At 38.6% G+C, this 22,134-nt stretch overlaps 1 protein-coding gene and 1 long non-coding RNA gene across 2 annotated transcripts in view; one reads left to right on the top strand and one right to left on the bottom strand.

Annotated features, from left to right (window-relative positions):
• The window catches only part of IPO7 (importin 7), a 50,315-nt gene extending 38,194 nt beyond the window's left edge, over positions 1 to 12,121 (bottom strand). The window contains exon 1 of the mRNA XM_008513862.2: positions 11,827 to 12,121. Within this exon, the coding sequence (XP_008512084.2) occupies positions 11,827 to 11,910 (84 nt within the window). The 5' untranslated portion in view covers positions 11,911 to 12,121. The remainder of the gene's footprint in view (positions 1 to 11,826) is intronic.
• LOC139084210 (uncharacterized) overlaps positions 1 to 22,134 on the top strand; it is a 94,814-nt gene that overhangs the window by 45,689 nt on the left and 26,991 nt on the right. The gene's annotated exons all lie outside the window — the stretch shown is intronic.

The following is a 22,134-nucleotide window of genomic DNA, read 5'->3' as shown; positions in this document are numbered from 1 at the left end:
CAGAAGATGCTACAACAAATCTTTTATATGAGTCAAAATATAAATGTAACTTCTGGATGATGGCACTAATTATAGGGTCCTCTTCAAGCTCCTGGCTTCTAGCAGTCAGAGAACCAGGAAAAAGGAAGCAAGAAATGGGTTATTATACACCATTTTTCTTGTTGTTAGTGCTGTCAAGTTGATTCCAACTCCTAGTGACCCTGTGTAGAGCAGAGCAGAACCCTGCCTGGTCTTATTGCACCATCCTCTCACCTTTCAGCGCTGTATGAGACAATGCTCCGCTGCTACCCACAGGGTTTTCATGGCCAATTTTTTTTGGAAATTGGTGGCCAGGTCCTTCTTCCTAATCTGTCTAGTCTAGAAGCTCCACTGAAACCTGTCCAGCATGGGTGACCTGGCTGGTATTTAAAATACCAATGGCAGAGCTTTCAGCATCACAGCAACACACAGCCACCACAGTATTACAACTGACACATGTGTAGTGTGGTTCCCTGACCAGGAAACGAAACCAAGCTGCAGTGGTGAGAGTGCTGAATCTTAACCACTAGACCACCAGGGCATCATTAAGTAGAGCTAAAAACCGCTAATACTCAAATTTAAAAGCTGCTAACCGTAACACAAAACTACCTTCCTAGACCACTTCTTACCTTCCCATTATGTCATCAACACAGATAATTTGACATTCACCCTTAATCCATCTGATCAAAATTCTTCAATGGCCCCAACTCCATCTCCTTTAACTCCACTCTACTTATTAGTACTTACAACTTGCCAGACACTATAGAGATAAAAGAACACTATAAGGTAGGTTGGGAAATTAATTCTAATTGGACTAAAAGGTAAAATTTTGAGTTAGACCATAAAGGACTTAAACCCAGAAGATGGGGAGAAAAGATTTCTAAAAAGAAAAGAAGAGAGAATACAGCAATACATCAAAAAGATTACAGACCAGGATCAAGTGGGATTTATACCAGGGACACAGGGATGGTTCAACATCCACAAGTCAATCAACGTGATACACTACATTAACAAAATGAGAAAAAAAACCCACACGATCATCTCAACAGATACAGAGAAAGCATTCGACAAGATCCAACATCCATTTATGATAAAAACCCTCAATAAAATGGGTAAAGAAGGAAAGCACCTCAACATAATAAAGGCCATATATGACAAACCCACAGCCAACATCATACTCAATGGATAAAAACTGAAAGCCATCCCTCTGAGATCAGGAACAAGACAAGGGTGCCCACTTTCACCACTCCTATTCAACATAGTACTGGAGGTGTTGGCCAGAGCAATTCAGCAGGAAAAAGAAATAAAAGGAATCCAAATAGGCAATGAAGAAGTAAAACTCTCACTGTTTGCAGACGACATGATCTTATATATAGAAAACCCCAAAGAATCCATAGGAAAACTACTAGAAACAATCAACAGCTACAGCAAAGTTGCAGGGTATAAAATCAACATACATAAATCAGTAGCATTTCTATACACTAACAATGAACTAACATAAAAAGAACTCAAGAACTCAATCCCATTCACAATCACATCGAAAAGAATAAAATACCTTGGGATAAATTTAACCAAGGAAGTGAAAGATTTATACAATGAAAACTACAAGACTTTCTTGAAAGAAAATTGATGATGACATAAAGAGATGGAAAGACATTCCACGCACATGCATTGGAAGAATAAACATAGTTAAAATGTCCATACTACCTAAAGCAATGTACAGATTCAACGCCATCCCAATCAGAATCCCAATGACATTCTTTACAGAATTAGAAGAAAGAATCCTAAAATTCATATGGGGCAACAAAAGACCCCGAATTTCTAAAGCAATCCTGAGAAAAAAGAACAAAACGGGAGGCATCACAATCCCTGACTTCAAAACATACTACAAAGCTACAGTAATCAAAACAGCATGGTACTGGTACAAAAACAGGTGCACAGATCAATGGAACAGAATTGAAAGCCCAGAAATAAAACCACACATCTATGGACAGCTAATCTTCAACAAAGGAGCTGAGGGCCTACATTGGAGAAAAGAAAGTCTCTTTAACAAATGGTGCTGGGAAAACTGGACAGCCACATGCAAAAGATTGAAAATTGACCATTCTTTTTCACCACACACCAAAATAAACTCAAAACGGATCAAAGACCTAAAGATTAGGCCTGAAACAATAAGTCTTCTAGAAGAGAATATCGGCAGCACACTCTTTGACATCAGTTTCAAAAGAATCTTTTCGGACACTATAACTCCTCAGTTGAGGGAAACAATAGACAGAATAAACAAATGGGACTTCATCAGACTAAAGAGCTTCTTCAAGGCAAGGGAAAACAGGATTGAAACAAAAAAACAGCCCACTGATTGGGAAAAAATGTTTACAAGCTACTTATCTGACAAAGGGTAAATCTCCATACTATATAAAGAACTCACACAGCTCAACAACAGAAAATCAAACAACCCGATCAAAAAATGGGCAGAGGACATGAACAGACATTTCTCCAAAGAAGATATAAGGATGGCCAACAGACACATGAAAAGATGCTCATCATCACTAATCATCAGGGAAATGCAAATCAAAACTACACTAAGACATCACCTTACACCCGTTAGATTGGCAAAAATATCCAAAACCAAGAGCGACAAATGTTGGAGAGGTTGTGGAGAAAAAGGAACCCTCATACACTGTTGGTGGGAATGCAAACTGGTGCAGTCACTATGGAAAACAGTATGAAGATTTCTCAAAAAGTTAAAAATAGAAATACCTTATGACCCAGCCATCCCACTACTGGGTATCTATCCTAAGAACCTGAAATCAGCAATTCCAAGAGTCCCATGCACCCCTATGTTCATCGCAGCATTGTTTACAATAGGCAAGACGTGGAACCAACCTAAGTGCCCAGCAACTGATGATTGGATAAACAAGATATGGTATATATACACAATGGAATACTACTCAGCCATAAAAAAGGACAAAATCGTCCCATTCGCATCAACATGGATGGACCTTGAGGGTCTTATGTTAAGTGAAATAAGCCAGACAGAGATAGACGAACTCTATATGACTCCACTCATAGGTGGAAGTTAACATATAGACAAGGACAACTGATTGGTGGTTACCAGGGGAAAGGGGGGAGTGGAGGGAGGGCACAAAGGGTGAAGTGGTGTACCCACAACATGACTAACAATAATGTACAACTGAAATTTCACAAGTTTGTAAACTCTCATAATCTTAATTAAAAAAAAAGAAAGAAAAAAGAAAAGAAGAGGGGCCGGCCTGGTGGCGCAGCAGTTCAAGTTCGCATGTTTTGCTTTGGCGGCCCAGGGTTCACTGGTTCGGATCCCAGGTGTGGACATGGCACTGCTTGGCAAGCCATGCTGGGGCAGGCATCCCAAATATAAAGTAGAGGAGGATGGGCACAGATGTTAGCTCAGGGCCAGTCTTCCTCAACAAAAAGAGGAGGATTGGAAGCAGATGTTAGCTCAGGGCTAATCTTCCTCAAAAAAAAAAAAAAAAGAAAGAAAAAGAAAAAGAAAAGAAAAGCCCAGCCCTGTGGCATAGTGGTTAAGTCTGGCACACTATGCTTCAGCAGCCTGGGTTCACAGGTTCAGACCTACACCACTCGTCAAGCCATCCTGTGGCAGCCACCCATGTACAAAATAGAGGAAGACTGACACAGATGTTAGCTCAGGGCTAATCTTCCTCAAGCAAAAAAAGAGGAAGATTGGCAACAGACGTTAGTTCAGAGGGACTCTTCCTCACACACACATACACACACACACAAAAGTATGGGTTGTGTTAAAGAAATCAGTAGAAGAATCAAAGAGAACAGTGAAAGACAAAAATGAACAGGTAAATTGTGACATCAAGAACTAATAAGCGAGGGGGCTGGCTCCGTGGCTCAGTGGTTAAGTTCGCGTGCTCTGCTGCGGCAGCCCAGGGTTCAGATCGTGGGCGCGGACATGGTGCTGCTCGTCAGGCCACGTTGAGGTGGCATCCCACATCCCACAACTAGAAGGAAATGCAACTAAGATGTACAACTGTGTAAAGGGGGGGGGGGGGGTTTGGGGAGATAAAGCAGGGGAAAAAAAAAAAAAGATTGGCCACAGTTGTTAGCCCAGGTGCCAATCTTTAAAAAAAAAAAAAAAACAACTAATAAGCGTGAACTTTTTAAAAAAGTTTTTATATGATCAGATCTATGCTGTAGGAAGATAAGGTCTTAAAGCAGCACGAAGGATGTAATTCTAGGACAGATGACCATAAAACATTACAGGTGGAAAACTATTATTACAACAAGTAATAATAAGCCTGGAAAACTTCTACTCCACAGGCAGCTCCCCCTTCTCCCCAAAAAAGTCTAACTTTACAAAAGAAAAAACGGAAAAACACATATACCCATATAAACAAATTTCCCCGACCCTTCTACCCTTTTAACCTACAATTTTATCCCCACCCTCTTACTAGCATTCCGCTCACTAACCCTGTAATCAGAAACTGCTTTCTCCAAGGTTACCGATATTTTAAAAGCTTCCTCCCCCAAAGTCTTCATTTTGTTTTAACTTCTCTTATTTAGAAATGTCAACAACCCTTTCCTTTTCTTAACTTATTTCCTTTTCGTAATAAGCTTTTTACTTATTACGAAAGTAATTCATGTTCACTAGTAGAAAACTTATGAAATTCATTTAAGGAAAAAGGAAACTAAATTACCCACAACCAATCTTATTTGAAATTCCTTTTCTTGGCTTCCTCCTACTTCGTGCACAGTTCTCCAGTCTCCTTTTTCCCATGTTTCTCAAAGTCCCAAAAATGAGCACGGCCCAAAGTGTGGCCCTCCAGTTCACCCCTCACCTCTGGATCATACTCCCTTCCTCTCAATTCACCTGCAGAAGACAAATCACTTTTTCATCGCTGCCTTTTCTCCTAAACTTCAGTTCCACATTCCCAATTGCCTGCTAGACATCTTCTCCTTGATGTTTACCAGCTCCTCAAACCACACTTAAAACTTAAGTCATGTTTTCTCCAATATCACTTTCCCTTCTAGACCCACATTTTCCAATGTCAAAAGCTTTGAAAGCTTACTCTTTAAGACGTAATTTTTTATTATATCTCTCCACTGGAATGCAACCAAAGAGACCTTCAATTAGCTACTGTACTTTTCACCATTTATAAGGAAGAGAGGCTTAAGAGCACTGTGATATCAGAGTTTACACAAAATGAATAAAACCAGATAACTTCAAGAGCCAAGGGATTTCTAACCTCTCTGCTTTACTAAAGAATTTGACGGGGCCGGCCCCATGGCCGAGTGGTTAAGTTCGCAAGCTCCACTTCGGCAGCCCAGGGTTTCGCTGGTTCGGATCCTGGGGGTGGACATGGTACCACTCATCAGGCTGTGCTGAGGTGGCATCCCACATGCCATAACTAGAAGGACCCACAACTAAAAAAATATACAGCTATGTACCGGGGGATTTGGGGAGAAAAAGCAGGGGAAAGAAAAAAAGGAAGCCTGGCAACAGTGTTAGCTCAGGTGCCAATCTTTAAAAAGGAAAAAAAAAGAATTTGACAAAGGCAAATATTATACATATTTTACCTAGATGAAATATGAGACATAGTGAGGGTAAGTCATCATACTGGTAGAATCAGGACCAAGCTGAGACTCTTCACTGAGTCCACCTGCCTTTCATTAAATAGCAGTAATACTTGAATGCTTTCCAACTAAGGAGTTTAAAAAAAGTCTTAATTATAAATTACTTGGTGACCAAAAGAAAAAACCCACTTTAAATCACTCATCATTAATGTGCCACTGACAGAAACAATAAGTAAAGGATATATGCATCTATTAGATCTGAAAAAGAAAATTGTCTTCTTACAAATATTAACAAGGTGTTATCTTTCTTTCAGATCTTTAACATGCTGTGTCACTGAATTACTTCCTGTCTAAAAGCCAAAGTATTCAGGGACTTTCCCTCTCCCAAATTCAAAACAGCATCTACTTCACAATATTCCTAATTCAGGAATGTTACCTGCTCAGACTACAGACTATTGTGTCTTCAAAAATATACACTATATTCTCAGAAACATTTCACTTAATTTCTAGACATGCCAATTGTCCTGTAAACACGCCGTCATTTTGCATTTTCCAGACCGAAGATTTTCATTAATTAAGCATTTCATTAAATCCTTTAATAAAATGAAATGAAATTAGCCATTTATAAATAAAATATTTCAGTTACAGTAGTAATAGTAACCATCTGTGAAAATCCCAGAAGTGACTCAGAATAGTTTATGAATTTAAAAGATAAACACAAAATATCAAGAAACTATCAAAGCTAAGCCCGCTTACTTTTTCACATACAGCACGTGAGAAAGCACCATTTCTGCCTACATAACCATTTTACAGCACATTAAGCCTAGGAACTGAGGGTTTAAAAGGCTCCTAGGTAAGCCTTCTAATTCCACTTAGGGCATTTTTCTTGGCTGCAAATATATAAGGGAGCGAATATTGGTGCTGAGATCATATCTGCCTTAACCAAAGTCAGATTTAATAGTTTCCTCACCTAAAACTTACACAGCTCTATTACAGTCTGACCACGTGTACTGTGAAGGCTGTGTTGACTGTGGAGCTCCAGAAAGGAAGAAATCATGAATTTCTTATTTCTTCGTATCTACCACTTAGCTTTGTGCTTAGCACAAAAATATTTGCCATTAAATGAACCAGAATGGGAACTGTCATTCAGGACAAATATTTAAAAAAATTTTCCTGCCATTACATTTAAAACTTCAGTTCAGGGGCTGGCTCCGCAGCCAAGTGGTGAGGTTCGAGCGCTCCGCTTCGGTGCCCAGGGTTTCACCGGTTCAGATCCTGGGCGTGGACATGGCACCACTAGTCAGGCCGTGCTGAGGCGGCATCCCGCATGCCACAATTAGAAGTACCCACAACTAAAATATGCAACTATGTACTGGGGGGATTTGGGGAGAAAAAGCAGAAAAAAAAAAGATTGGCAACAGTTGATGGCTCAGCTGCCAATCTTTTAAAAAAAAAAAAAAAAAAAACAACTTCAGTTCGAATGCAAGTTTCACGAGAGCCAGAACTTCTGTCTTGTGTACAGTATTGGATCCCCAGCATCAACGACAGTATTTGCCTCCTGACAGACATGCAAATATTTTTTCAAATATTTTTAAATAACAGAAAATTATTTGCTGAGTGTCTGCTCTCAGCTAATACCAAAGGATTTTTTAAAAAAGAAAAAAAATCTTGATTTAAAGATTTTATTCCCACTGGAGATAAACAAGTTCAAAATCAATGAACATTTAAAGTAGAAGAGACAGCAATCATCTAGTTCAAATAAAATTAAAATAGCTAAAATAAAATGTAAGGAAGGATATATAAGACAAGGTGTTAAAAAGATGAGTTTTGAATTCACATAGTACCACAGAAGGTCAGAGTAGGAAAAGATGGCATTTAAGATGGAATTGATAAGATTTATGGGCAGCAAAAATTTTAGTTTTAGGTGATAAAAGCTTAACTAAGAGGAAGGGTGGGCAGCATGAGTAAAGGTTTGTACACAGAAAGGTTTCCACTGAAGAACACTGGCAGCTAAAGCAGGAGGAGAGCAGAGAAACTGTTGTCTATTGTAATAATCTGCCAAAAACCTTCAGAGGTGTTGTATTTTTCTCTTACAAATGAAGAAACAAGTATTTCTGAGTGTGTGTGTGCGTGTGTGTACATGTAGGAAAGGACAGTCTTTGTATCCCCAAGAGCAAATAGTCTTTGGAACATAATAAACAATTAATGTTGAATGAATACTAAATGTCACAGATTTTAGATTACCTAAACAAATTCTGAAAAATTGCAGTTCCAGATATACAGAAGAAAATTAATCTCAAAGTAAAGAATTTAAATGACAAGTGACAGATTCCTGTAACATAAATTTAAAGATTCAAAGATGAGTATTCTTAACATTTCTATTATTCAAGCTCTTATTTCTCTTTGCATTCAACAACTATTTACGGAGAGCCTATAATATGCCAGACACTGTGATTATAATTGTGCCGATTTTCATGTTACAATAAGGCTATCTACTAGTGGTCTCAGTGTCCAAAGAATATGCACTTTGTCCTTTCTCCATTAGTGCTGATCATTTTCCACTGAAATGTATAATTACAAAGTTAGTAGACTGAGGTAGGAAATAAAATGTATGGCACGTTGGATTGGCTAATCAACTGGCACTTATGTAGTAGTTCAAACAATCTGGAGAGAACTTAGCAGGTGCCAAACACTTCCCTAAATTTTTCACATGCATCATCTCACTCAACCCACATAACACAATGACATACATACTATTACTACTTTCATTTTACACAAAAGGGAAATGATGCTTAGCAGTTAAGTAACTCTTCTGACCAGCTAGTACAGAACTCTTCAGTAGTTTAAAAAGAAAATCAAACGGCGAATGGCATTGTCAATTATACATCCAAGAATACTTGTACTTGCTAATGGTCTTCTCCAGTCTTTGATGCAAAGCTTGCTACATGAAGATATTTCAAATTGGGACATGACAGTGAGTTCCAAAATTATAATGGCAGTTCAAAAAAAAAAAGGATCAAGGAGGCTGGCCCAGTGGCACAGCGGTTCAGTTTGCACATTCAGATCCCAGGTGTGGACTGATGTACTGCTTGACAAGCCAAGCTGTGGCAGGTATCCCACATATAAAGTAGAGGAAGATGGGCACAATGTTAGCTCAGGGCCAGTCTTCCTCAGCAAAAAAGAGGATTGGTGGCAGATATTAGCTAAGGGCAAATCTTCTTCTTCAAAAAAACAAAGGGATCAAAATTCATAACATACTACGGAGTAAGTCATTAGGGAATACTAAGTCAGATGTATCTTGAAAATATCTGCCAAAACCAGAGTCCTTACTGTGGTCTCTAACAGTCTAACGGAACTTTCCTAATTTTATCTATACATAAGAAATATACAAACACCCTAAAAATCTGTGAGGTGAGGGAAGTATAACAGAGCTAAAGCCTATATTGTTATCTAAAATAAAAAGAAGTCAGTAAAGCTTAACACTGACAAATCAAAGAATTGCAGTAACAAAAGACAAAAATTCCTGACCTCATGAAACTCAAAAATTATACCGGAGAGAATAATAAGCAAAATATGTATGATAAATCAGTGCTATAGAGAAAAATAAACAAATGAAGGGAGATAGGGAGTATGTCAGTCCGGGAACTCCTCAGAGATAAGGAGACAGTTGGACAGTGACAGAGGGAAGTGAGAGAACAAGTCTGGGAGATAACTGAGTAACAGGGGCTACAAACAGATGGAATAGTTAAGGGTAAACACGCTGAGGCAGGAGCACTTTGTTTTTAATTATCTGCACTATAATACTTTGATAAAATTTACAATTTTTACAGAGTTATCGATTACTTGATTTAGCTGAAGAGATTCATTCAAATGTCAGTATCTTTTTCTGTTAACTAAATGAACCAAATTATAGCTTCAGTTGAATGAGACATCATGGAATGATTGGTTCATCCTATCTCATCCAAAGCAAGAGTCTGCCAGAAAGAAAATGTTACTTCCTCATTCTTACTACAGTCAAGTTTCTTCAAGACTGACCTGGGATCTATTTCTTAAACCAACGTTCTGCCACAAGAAAGTTAAAGCAACAAGTATTCAAATAGAAGCACTTCATTAAGATAGAATGAAGATTAGAGATGAAAATAAACATTCTACTTAATAGAAGAGTTACCTTAGGAAAATTACTAAAAAATCTAGGTGTAATAATTGAATGAAATTTGCAAAATGTAAAAAGCTAACAATCACAGATTGGCCAGGTACCAAATTTTCTTTGGCAGAAAAGATAAGCACTGTTCACTAGTATTCCAAAATCCTGACAGCGGCTAACAGCTAAGTAAAGAATGTTTTCAATACTATTTTGGTTATCTGTTTATCTTCCAAAAGCTAGCTTATGAAATACTTATCCCATGTCTCTATTACAAGATATTAGTGCATATAACTAGACATTCAATACCTACTTGAGGAATAAGTGAATTTCAAATTTGCAGGAAGTATTTTTTATCCAATTTTTCTACAAGAGACAAAACTCTTTCTTTCAAGTAATAATTTTTAAAATTAGTAATTACACACAAGTACGTTTAGTTAAAATAACGTGCTATTAGAGCAAAGTCATGGTAGAAATCACTATGAATAACTTTCAGGAAGTCTAGCCTGTACACGCATTAATACTTCATAAACAAAATAATGTTCATCTTAACCTCTCACAAAACAAATCAAAATAACAAGTGATCAATAACTCCCTCCATAGTTTAGTAACGGTTCAAAGTGAGAATCTGTTTCAACTCACTATTTTATATCTGAAAGAAACCTAAGCTCCTCCCAAGGTGATTTGAGCCTACGAATTTTAGCATCACTCTTGGTATGATCTAATGATTGTCTCATTTACATATCAAATATTTAACTTTTTATTTTGAAACAATTTTACACTTAATTTGTCTAAACTCTGTGGGTGGTCTTCTTAAAATATAAGTTCCTTGAGGGCAGGGATCTCTAAAACAGCATTGAACATCAAAGATGTTCAATTAGGAATGCTCTTGCAGCTTTTTAAAGTCAATATAAATAATGTTTTTAAATGATTTACCTACCAGCTAAGAGGAGCAGAAAATAACTGAATTTCTACTTTAAAGGGGGACTTCTTTTTACATTTAAAAAAACCTCACTAAAGCTGGCAAATTCAGTAGTATACCAAAAGACGATTATTAACTGGCATAGGAAGTTACAGCGGTGCTTTTAAGAAGCCTTTAAAATACTCACTAAAATATAAAAAGTTACAGACATTTAGAAACAAAGAATGAAACTGAAGATAGTACAATAAAATACCCACATAATGAGGCTGTGTTCCAAGTGGTGGTCCCCCCAAAACATGGGAAAAATAGAAACCAACTCTCAGCGAGTTGATACGGAGCTTGGCACGTTTCAAGGCACACTCTCGTACGCTGTCTCACCTGACCGTCACGGCAACCCTGTGGCCTAATTTTATGAATGGGGAAAAACTCAGCATCAAAAGGTTAAGCAACTTGCCCAAGGTCAGTCAAGAAACTGGTGGTGCAGCTCTACCTAGAAGGATGCGCTTCACCTGACATTTTGCACTACATCGCCCTTCCTCCCCAACTGAAGCAGTATCAGAGCAGAAGAGCAGTGAATCGGACTCGTGGGCAGCCCGCACTACCCTCGCCCTACCAAAGAGGCGGGGGCTTGCCTCTGAAGGCTCTTCCCAGCAGCTCAGCCGGAGAGGAGAAAGTTGTGCAGGTCACTGATCAGCACAGGGAAGTGACAGGCTGACAGGCGCAGTCCCCAGTGGACCAGCTCTGCAGTCCCAGGAGCCCCTCCAAACCCGGCGCCGGCCACAACGCTCCCGGAAACGCCTGAAAAACCTCCCAGTGAGTTTCGCCCCCTTCTGGGCGCGAGGAACGAGCTGGGAATGAGCCAGAGGGCGGCCGGCCACCCGAGCCAGCCATGTGTCCAGCCCGTCACGCCCGCCTCGCCTCAGCCGGCTCCTCATGCCTCGACCGCAGCCAGAGGCCCAGCTCAGGATCCGACGCGAAGGCTGCCCTGGCCGCCGTCACCACCGCAGCAGCCTGAGGCGCCCCGGCGTGGCACTCGCCAAGTCCCCGCCCCACCCCTCCAGTCGGGCCGCTCAGCGACGCCGTCCGCGCCTCCGGCCAGGCCAGAAGGGCTCGGCCTGCCAGTCTGCCCGCCCGCCCGCCGCCGCCGCCAGCCCGGCGTCCTTACTTCATTGAGCTGGCGCTCCGCGGCCTCACGCAAGGCTGGATCCATGGTGCCCCGCAGGGCCTCGATAATGGTATTGGGGTCCATCGCAGCGTGGACTCGGTCAAACCCGAGGCTCGGGTGCTACTGGGCCAGGAAAAGCGCCGCTCACTGCGCACATGGACCCGCCGCGCTCCGCAGCGGCAACCGGCGCGAAAGGAAAGAGAAGCGCCAAGGCCCCGGATAGAACCTCTTCCCCTCGGCGTGGAGGCGGGAGATGCTCCGACCACTTCCTGTCGGCGCGCCAGCGGAGCACCTTGGGAGATGTAGTCCGCATGTGCACTACGTAGCCCACGTGGCCCTGAGCTGTCGCTCCTACGGACAAGTCTTGCTTCAAAAAGGAAAAATGGAGTTCAATAAATATTTTAGTGAATAAATGAAGAAAGGAATGAACTAGTAATGACTTGTTGGTGGCTGAGCCGGAATTGAAACCTCAGTCTTCATGATTCCAAAGCCAGTCCTCTTTGCACTGCTACCTATTTTAGATTCCAGAATTAACTTGTACATCATGGAATTGTGACAATTACAGCATAACACAATGTATGTAAAAGCACCTGACACATAGAAAGTGCTCCAAAAATGTTAATTTTCTCTCCCAGAAGCTGAAAGGGAGAAGGAATGGTAGTGGAAAATAATGGTTTTTAAGCAATAGTACTGGGAACTGGGAGCCAGTAAGGTTTGCAGATCTACAGCTGGAATGGGGCCTGTGTCTCATGCTTAGAGTTCATAGGGTACTAGAAGCTGTCAAGGAGCCAGAGTTCTTTTATCCACACAAGAAGCTTGGCTCCAACACCCTTCAGAAGCTTAGCTGACAGCATGATCAGCACACTCAACTTATTTGTAGGTTTATTTTTATTTTGTCAAGTTAGTGACACAGAGAATATGACTTATATGACTGGAAATTTAGATGTGAGCTCCTCCATATCTATCTCTTTGTGGCGGACACAGAAATGAGTGTGTGCTCAATACATAAATGTGTGAAGATTAAAGAAAGAAGCGTTATTTTAGGCCAGTATAAACCTAAATAGGAAAGCTTGCCTCACCCCTCAATTCCAATTCCTTGTGTCACAGCCTATATAGTTATCTACGCCATCCTGGGTAAGCTTAGTATGAGGAATTCAGAAAAGCCTGAAACACAGAATTTCACAGTTGGTTTTGAGCTGGAATGGTATTAGAAAAAAATCAGGAAGAGATAAGGAAAAATGTAGAGGTGATTTGCTTAACTGATCTTATAAACAATGGTTCTGGTGTTCAAACAGAAAAAAACATGTCTGTCTGTAGGTACAAAAGAGGAAAGAGAGGTTCAAGGAGTGACCATAATAGCTATAATATAAGGGAATGGAAAGAATTAATCTTCCCCTTACAGCCCTCATTGGAGGCTTTGGTGGGTGAACACTAATGACAAGGCCCTTGATGATAAGTACCAAGCACCCAAAAGCATCTTAAGGCCCAGACTGATCTGTCTGAGGTGACCGGATTTTGTGAAGACATCCCATAGCTACTGAAACCTCAAACCTATACTTCCTATGTTAGGCCTGTTTCAGATATCCAAAACATTTTAGATGAAATTTTTCATGAAATTCAGTTTCTTCAGTAAAGGTAATCATTATATTTGTAACTAAGTGAAATTCATTTTAACACCTAGGTAAGATTTTTACTCTAAACAATTCAAAATGTAAGGGGTAAAAAAAGACATGGAAGCTAAGAAAAGAGTTATTGATTATGTTCTGAGGCATAGACAAACGGTGCTGCCTTGGGTTAAACTTTTATCTCACTGGCTCTCATTTTTTTGTTTCCATCTATAAAATGAATAAGTGATCCTATCCTAGGCTCCCAAATTTTCTTCTGAGAATCAAATGAAGTTAGAAAGCGCTTTGTGGGCTGGCCCGGTGGCGCAGCGGTTAAGTTTGCTTGTTCCACTTTGGCGGCCTGGGGTTCACCGGTTCGGATCCCGGGTGCAGACATGGTACCGCTTGGCAAAAGCCATGCTGTGGTAGGCGTCCCACATATAAAGTAGAGGAAGATGGGCATGGATGTTAGCTCAGGGCCAGTCTTCCTCAGCAAAAAGAGGAAGACTGGCATTAATTAGCTCAGGGCTAATCTTCCTCAAAAAGAAATAAATAAATAAGGCCCAAATTAAAAAAAAAAGTGCTTTGTGATTACAAAGTTCAGTACAAAAGAATAAATTGTTATCGGTATTATGGAAATGGCTGAGGAGAAAGGAAGGTAAGAGGGCAAGGAAGGAGAGTTAAAGAAAGTGAAGAACTGGCTTTCTGCAGAGCATCCTTCCCAGCAGCTGTAAATCTGCACATTCAGCAGCTTGGTACCATGTGTCTAATGCTTAGCATATGCAAGGAAAGGTAAAAGACAATCTTGTACTGAAATTGTCACACAAAGACCATTTTAATACTGCATTTCTTTTAAATACACTGACCTACACAAAATTGAAGTTGATGCCCTAAACCATATAAAAAATTATAAAGATCAACTTCATCAAGGTATGCTTTACATAAAATTCAGTGAATTTTCACAAAGATACACACCCATGTAACACCACCACAATTGACACATAGATTATCTCCATCAGCCCTTCCCAGTCGATTAGCACATTCTCACCTCGTGCCACATATACCCACAGATGTGCTTTCTATCACCAGCAATTACACTTGCCTTTCCTAGAGTTTCATATAAATGGAATCATTCAGTAAGTGCTTTTTGTGTCTGGCTTTTTTCACTCACTCTAGTGTTTCTGAGATCATTTGCACGATGTTGAGTTTATCAGTAATTCCCTCCTTGTTGCTAAGTGGCAGTCCATTGACAGGATACATGACAATTATCCATTCATCTGTTGGTGGACATTTGGATCATTTTCAGTTTTTTGCTATTGTGAATAAAGCTGATATGTACTTTTGCGTATAAGTCTTTGTGTGGATATATGTTTTCATTTCTCTCCTAAATAGCTAAGAATGGAATGGCCGGTTTGTGTTGTAAATGCATATGTAAGTTTATAAGAAACTGATAAATAATTTCTCAAATTGGTTGTACAATTTTACATTCATACCAGCAATTTATGGGCACTCCATTGTTCCACATCGTCATCAACAGTTTGAATTCTCAGTCTTTTTATGTGTATCTAGTGGAGTGGATATGTAGTGGTACGTCATTATGCATGTCATTATGCACAATATGCATTTTTCTGGTGACTAACAATGTTGAGCATCTTTTCATGTACTGTTAGCCATTTGTATCATCTTTTGAAAAGTGTCTGTTTTGTCCATTTTTAAAATTGGGTTGATGCCTTACTGCTATTGAGTTGTAAGATACCCTGGGTACAATTCCTTTCTGTCAGGTTTCTCTATTGTGAATATTTTCTTTCAGTCTGCATCTTTTCATTTTTTTCATTGATCTTTCAAAAAGCAGTTTTCTATTTTGATAAAGTCCAATTTATCTATTGTTTCTTTTATAATTGTGCCTTTTATGTTCTATATAAGAAATCTTTCCCACCTCAAGATTGTACAGATATTCTCCTAGAAATTTTGCAATTTTAGCATTTATATTTCGGTCTATGATCCAGTTTCAGTTAATTCTTTCGTATATGGTGTGAGGTAAGGGTTGAAGTTAATTGTTTCTGCATGTGGATATCCAATCAACACAGCACAATATGTTAAAAAGTTTATCCTTAGACCAGTGAATTACCTTGACCCCTTTGTTGAAAATCAATTGACCAAATATGTATAGATCTATGTTTGAACTCTCTATTCTGTTCCATTGATCTATTTATCTGTCCCTATGCCAATATCACTATGTCTTGATAAACGTAGCTTTCCAATAAGTCTTAAAGTCAGGTGGTGTAAACTCTCCAACTTTGTTACTCCTTTTCAAAATTGTTTACACTGCTATAGGTTATTTGCACTTCCAAATACATTTGGAAAATTCAGCTTGTTAATTTCTAGCTTAAAAAAGTCTGTTGGGGGCCGGCCTCATGGCCAAATGGTTTGGTTTGCACGCTCCACTTTGGTGACCCGGGGTTTTGCCGGTTTGGATCCTGGGCACAGACCTAGCACTGCTCATCAAACCATGCTGAGGAAATGTCCAACGTAGCACAACTAGAAGGACCTACAATTAGAATATACAACTGTGTACTGGGGGTCTTTGGGAAGAAAGAAAAAAAAGGAAGATTGGCAACAGATGTTAGCTCAGGTGATAATCTTTAAAAAAAAAAAGTCTGTTGGGATTTTGATAGATATTGTATTTAATCTATACACCAATTTTGATAAAATTAACATCTTAACAATAATGAGTATTCTGATCCATGAACATGGTATAGCTCTCCATTTATTTATATTTAAAAATTTCTCTCAGCAATATTGTTGGTTTTCAATGTACAGACCTTGCATATATTTTCTTAAATGTATCCCTAAGTATTTCATGTTACTGTTAATGATATTTTAAAATATTATTTTCCAACTATTTGTTGCTTGTATCTAGAAATGCAATTGATTTTTGTATTTTGACCTTGTATCTTGCAATCCTGCCAAGCTAACTTATTGAATTTAGTAGTTTCTCTTCTAAACTCTTTAGAATTTTCCGTTTATATAATTAGATCTTCTGCATATAAAAACAGTTTTTCTTTTTTCCCATTCTTTAGCCATAGATTTTTCATAGTTTCTCTTTATCAGATTGAAAAATTCTCTTTTGTTCTTAGTTTTCTTGGAGTTTTTAACATGAACAGGGGTTGAATTCTGTCAAATATTTTTCTAGAGCTACTGATATCATCATATGGATTTTCTTCTTTATTTTGTTAATGTGTTGAATTATATTAATTGATTCTCACATATTGCTTTCCTAGGATAAACCTCACTTGGCCATGGCATATTACCATTTTTATATATTGCTGGATTCAATTAGCTTTTTTTTTTTTTTTGAGGATATTTGCAACTATCTTCATGAGGGATATTGGTTCATAGTTTTTTTCCTGAATGTCTCTACCTGGTTTTACTATCAGGGTAATGCTGGCCTCATAAAAGGTACTCCTTCCTCCTTTGTTTCCTGGAAGAATTTGTGTAGGACCGGTATTATTTCTTCCTTAAATATTTGGTAGAATTCAATAATGAGACAATCTGAGCCTTAGAGTTTTCTTTTTGAAAGATTTTGAATTATGAATTTAAGTTTTAATAGATACAGAACTATCTACTTTTTCTTAAGTCATTCTTGGCAATTTGTGTCTATCAAGGAATTTGTCCCTTTCATCTAAATTGTCAAATGTATTAGCATAAAGTGGGTTCATAATATTCACATATTACTCTTTTAATGTCTTCAGTATCTGTAGTGATAGCTCTTCTTTCATTTCTGATGTTATTAATTTGTGTCACATTTTGCTACTTCCTGCCAGGTCTGGTAATTTTTTATTAGATGCTGGATATTGTGAATTTTATGTTGTTGAGCAAGTAGATTTTCTTGTCTTTCTTTAATGAATGTTTGGCGTTGCCCTGGTAGGCAGTTAAGTTATCTGCGGTTCAGTTTGACCCTTTCAAGTCCTGTTTATAAGGTCTCTAAGGGTAAGTCTAAGTTAGCATTTATTATAGGCCTATTTTACAGTACAACTAAGGTGTGGCTTTTGGGGGCTTCTATTAATGTCTCAAGTGACCAACAAGGTCCTGTAGTGTGGCTGGTGGGAACTCTAGGATCCCAGCCCAATGAGAACACTAGGAACTGTTCAAGTCACAGCTTGCTGGTTACTATTTGCCCAATCTTTGAAGTTTCACCCCATGTATAAGCATCCTAATATTCAGCAAAAACTCAGAAGGACTCCATGAGGATTTCTTGAGCTCTTTTTCTGTGTAGTCCCCTCCTTTTAGAAACCCTACTCTGCTGTCTCCATCCACCTTGGCCTTCTTAAACTTCAAACTCTGTCTCCTTGACTCAATAAGACCGCAGTGTTCTTTATGGCAACCCCTTCCTGCCCTTGGTCCAGATCATGCCTTCAGACAGAAAACTGGAGAAACTATAGGCTTACCTCGTTTGTTTTCTTTCTCTCAGAGATCACAGTCCTAACCTGCTTCTGATAACGGTTGTTTCATACAGTTTGTCCAGTTTCCAGTTGTTTACAGCAGGAGTGTTCACTGTTCACCATGCAGCAGAAGGCTCTCTGTGGAGTTTTTAGCTACTATGAATGGACAGACACTCCCTTTATCACCTAAAGTATTCAGGGTAACCATTAGGATCAAAAGAGAAATCACATAGCAGGATTATTCTTTTAACTCACAGTAGAAATTTTCCTTTTACCTCCCCACACATAATGTAGGAGAGATATGCTACTTACTTTGCACAGTCCTTTAATATGCACAGCCAGCACAATAGGCAGATTGAAGGTGGGGAGTGAGAATACATGTGAGGCAGCTTTGGCCCCAGTATCGTTGCCTCAGGTCAGCATTTCCGAGGAAGGAGGTCCGTGCTTGGGTATTCGGTAGCCTTCATTTTCTAGGAAGGCAGTCTAATTGAGAGCTGACCTAGAAACACCTAGCCCTTACCTGGCAAAAGTTATTCTCCTTGGGCATAGAGTTTCGATACCATTGTGGTTTAGTAGAAGAATTAGCCTCACAGGCAAACAGACATGGGTTGAATCTTGAGTCTACAACTTCCTAGCTTTGACATGACTGAGGGCCTCGATTTTCTCTTCTGTAAAATACGAGCAACAGCAATTCTATCATTAGGTTATTGTAAGATCATTTCTATCAAGCAGTTAGCACAAGCCCTGCACACAGAGTACAGATAACTGAACAAATGGCAATTTGAACAGACACCTCACCAAAGGTATACAGATGACAAATAGGCTCAACATCATTAGGGAATTGCAAATTAAAACAACAATGAGGTACCACTACACACCTATTAGAATGGCTAAAAATCCAAAACACTGACAACATCAAATGCTGCTGAGAGTGTGGAGCAATAGGAACTCCCATTCATTGCTGGTGGGAATGCAAAATGGTACAGCCACTTTGGAAGACAGTCTGGCAGTTTCTTACAAAACTAAACATACTCTTGGCATACAATCCAGCAATTGCACTACTTGGTATTTACCCAGATGAGTAGAAAACGTATGTCCATACAAAAGTCTGTACCTGAATGTTTACTATAGCTTTGTTCATAATTGCCAAAACTTGGAAGCAATCAAGATGTTTTTTCAACAAGTGAATGGATAAACAAACCATGGTACATCCATACAATGGTATATTACCCAGCAATAAAAAGAAATGAGCTATCAAATCACAAAAAGACATATAGGAAATTTAAAAGCATATTGCTAAGTGAAAGAAGCCACTATGGAAAGACTATATACTATATGATTCTAACTATATGACGTTCTGGAAAAGGCAAAACTATGAAAAAAGTGAAAAGATGAGTGGTTGCCAGAGGCTCAGAGGAGGGAGAGAGATGAATGGGGGAAGCACAGGGGATTTTTAGGCAGTGAAACTATTCTGCATGATACTGTAATAGTGGATATATGTCATCACACATTTGTGAAAACCCATAGAATGTACAACACAAAGAGTGAAGCCTAATGTAATTTATGGACTTCCGTTAATAATATATCAATATCAGGGCTGGCCCCGTGGCCGACTGGTTAAGTTCCCACGCTCTGCTGCAGGCGGCCCAGTGTTTCGTTGGTTCCAATCCTGGGCACGGACGTGGCACTGCTCATCAAACCACGCTGAGGCAGCGTCCCACTTGCCACAACTAGAAGGACCCACAACGAAAAATATACAACTATGTACCAGGGGGCTTTGGGGAGAAAAAGGAAAAAAATAAAATCTTTAAAAAAAAAAATAATATATCAATATTGGCTCATCAGTTATAACAATGTACCACACTAAAGCAAATTGTTAATGACAGAGGAAACTGTGGGGAGGGGTGAGGGGATATATGGGAACTCTCTGCACTTTCTGCTCACCTTTTCTATAAATCTAAAATTGCTCTAAAAAATAATCAATTCAAAAGTCAATAGTGAGAAAATTATAAAATTATATAAGTGGAGAACAAATTAGTGGCTATCAAGGGTTAGAGATGGTGGTGAAGGGAGAAAAGAAGAGGTGCAACTATAAAGGGGGTAGCACAAGGAGTGTGGTGGTGGAACAGCCCTGTACCTTGATTGCAGTGGTCGTTACATGAATCTACACTTTTGATAATATGATACAGAACTGTGCACACACATCGTACGAATGTCAATTTCCTGATTTTTATATTGTGCTAATGTAGGATCTAATAGTGAAACTGGGTGAAGAGTACACAGGACTTCTCTGTACTAGCTTTGCAACTTCCTGTGAATCCATAATTGCATAATAATAAAAAGCTTTTAAAAATAATAAATATAACAAAGAGGAGTCTAAGTGGACCTGAATGTTGTCATGTAGCATCCTGGATGGGATCCTTGAAGAGGAAAATGACATTAGGGAAAACAGGAAAACTGTTTTATGGAAACTGAATAAATTATGGCTTTAGTTAATAATAATGTATCAGTAGTGGTTCATTAATTGTGACAAATGTACCATACTAATGTAAGATGTTAATAATAGGGGAAACTGGTTATGGGGCATAGGGGAACTTTCAGTATTATCTTTGTGATAATTCTGCAAATCTAAAGCTATTCTAAAATAAAAAGTTCGTTTAAAAATAATAAATGAATAAATAGTGGCAAGTGAATAAGGTACATTAATCTAAGTACATAAGGACTTATATCCAGAATATATAAAGAACTCCTACAAATCCGTAAAAAAAAAAGACAACTCAGTTTAAAAATGTGCAAAAGACTTAGACATCTCACTAAAGATAAAAACAAAATGGACAATAAACATATGAAAAAGCGTTCAACATCATTAGTCATCAAAGAAATGCAAATTAAAACCACCATAAAATAACATTACTCATCCAAAGAACATCTAAAATGTAAATGATTGTCAATGCAAAGAGTTGGTTAACATGTGGAACACTGGAATTCTCGTGCATTGCAAGTGGAGTATAACTTAGTACAACCACTTTGGAAAATGTTTGGCAGTGCCAACTAAAACTAAGCATACATATGACCATGGATATATACCCTAAAGAAATTAGCACTTATGTCCATCAAAAGATATGCACAATAATGTTTGTGGCAGTTTTCTTTGTAATTGCTCAAAACTGGAAATGACTCAAATGTCAATTAATAGAATGGATAAAGTCATGCAATGGCATACTATGCTGCAATGAAAAATGACAAACTATGGATACACACGCAACATGGATGAATCTCCCTGACAATGTCGAAGAAAGAAGTCACATACAAAAACAGTATATATTGTATGACTTTACTTACAATAGGTTCAAAATCATACAAAACTAATCAATGGTTGTAGAAGTCAGAATAATAGTTAGCCCTGGAGGGAATACTTACAGGGGAGAGAGCACAAGGAACATTCTGGAATGATGAAAATGTTCTATGTATTGGTTTAGATAGTGGTTACAATAGTTATATACACATGCAAAAATTATTTAGCTCTTCACTTAAGATTTGTGCACTCTATGTGGCTGTCCCCGGGGCTGAGTGGTTAAGTTCACACACTCTGCTTCAGCGGCCCAAGGTTTCACCAGTTCAGATCCTGGGTGCAGACCTAGCACTGCTCATCAAGCCATGCTGAGGCAGCATCCCACATGCCACAACTAGAAGGACCCACAACTAAAATATACAGCTATGTACTGGGAGGCTTTGGGGAAAAGAAGGAAAAATAAAAACAATCTTAAAAAAAACACAAGATTTGTGCACTTTATTATATATATTACACCTAAATAAAAATTTTTAAAAAGAAATAATCAATAGCATTCACCTATGTCAACCATAACCAACCACAAAAGATAATAGAAAATAAGATATGATTTGCAATAAGACCATATTGACATACCATAAAACCATAGTAATTAAAAGCACGCATGCACGTCACTGGCTCAGAAACAGACAAATAGGAAAATGGAACAGAACCAAAAGCTGTAAACTGGACCATTATATAAATGGGAATTTCACATATGACAAAGGTGACAATACAAAGTAATGGAAAAAGTATAATTTGTTTAGCGGGTAGTTTTGGAAAACTGGCTCTTTATAAGTAGAGACATAAAAGTGGATCCCTATCTCACACCATATATGTAAGTGGATCACAGATAGATCAAAGACATATTTTTGAAAAGCACAACTATAAAGCCAATAAAAGTGTAAGAGAATTTTTTTTTCTTAGAGGAAGG

The sequence above is a fragment of the Equus przewalskii genome, chromosome 6 (genome assembly GCF_037783145.1).
Source record: "Equus przewalskii isolate Varuska chromosome 6, EquPr2, whole genome shotgun sequence".
NCBI classification, from domain to species: Eukaryota; Metazoa; Chordata; class Mammalia; order Perissodactyla; family Equidae; genus Equus; species Equus przewalskii.
Note: the sequence above shows the minus strand (reverse complement) of the source record. Positions and strands in the feature narration are given on the sequence as shown.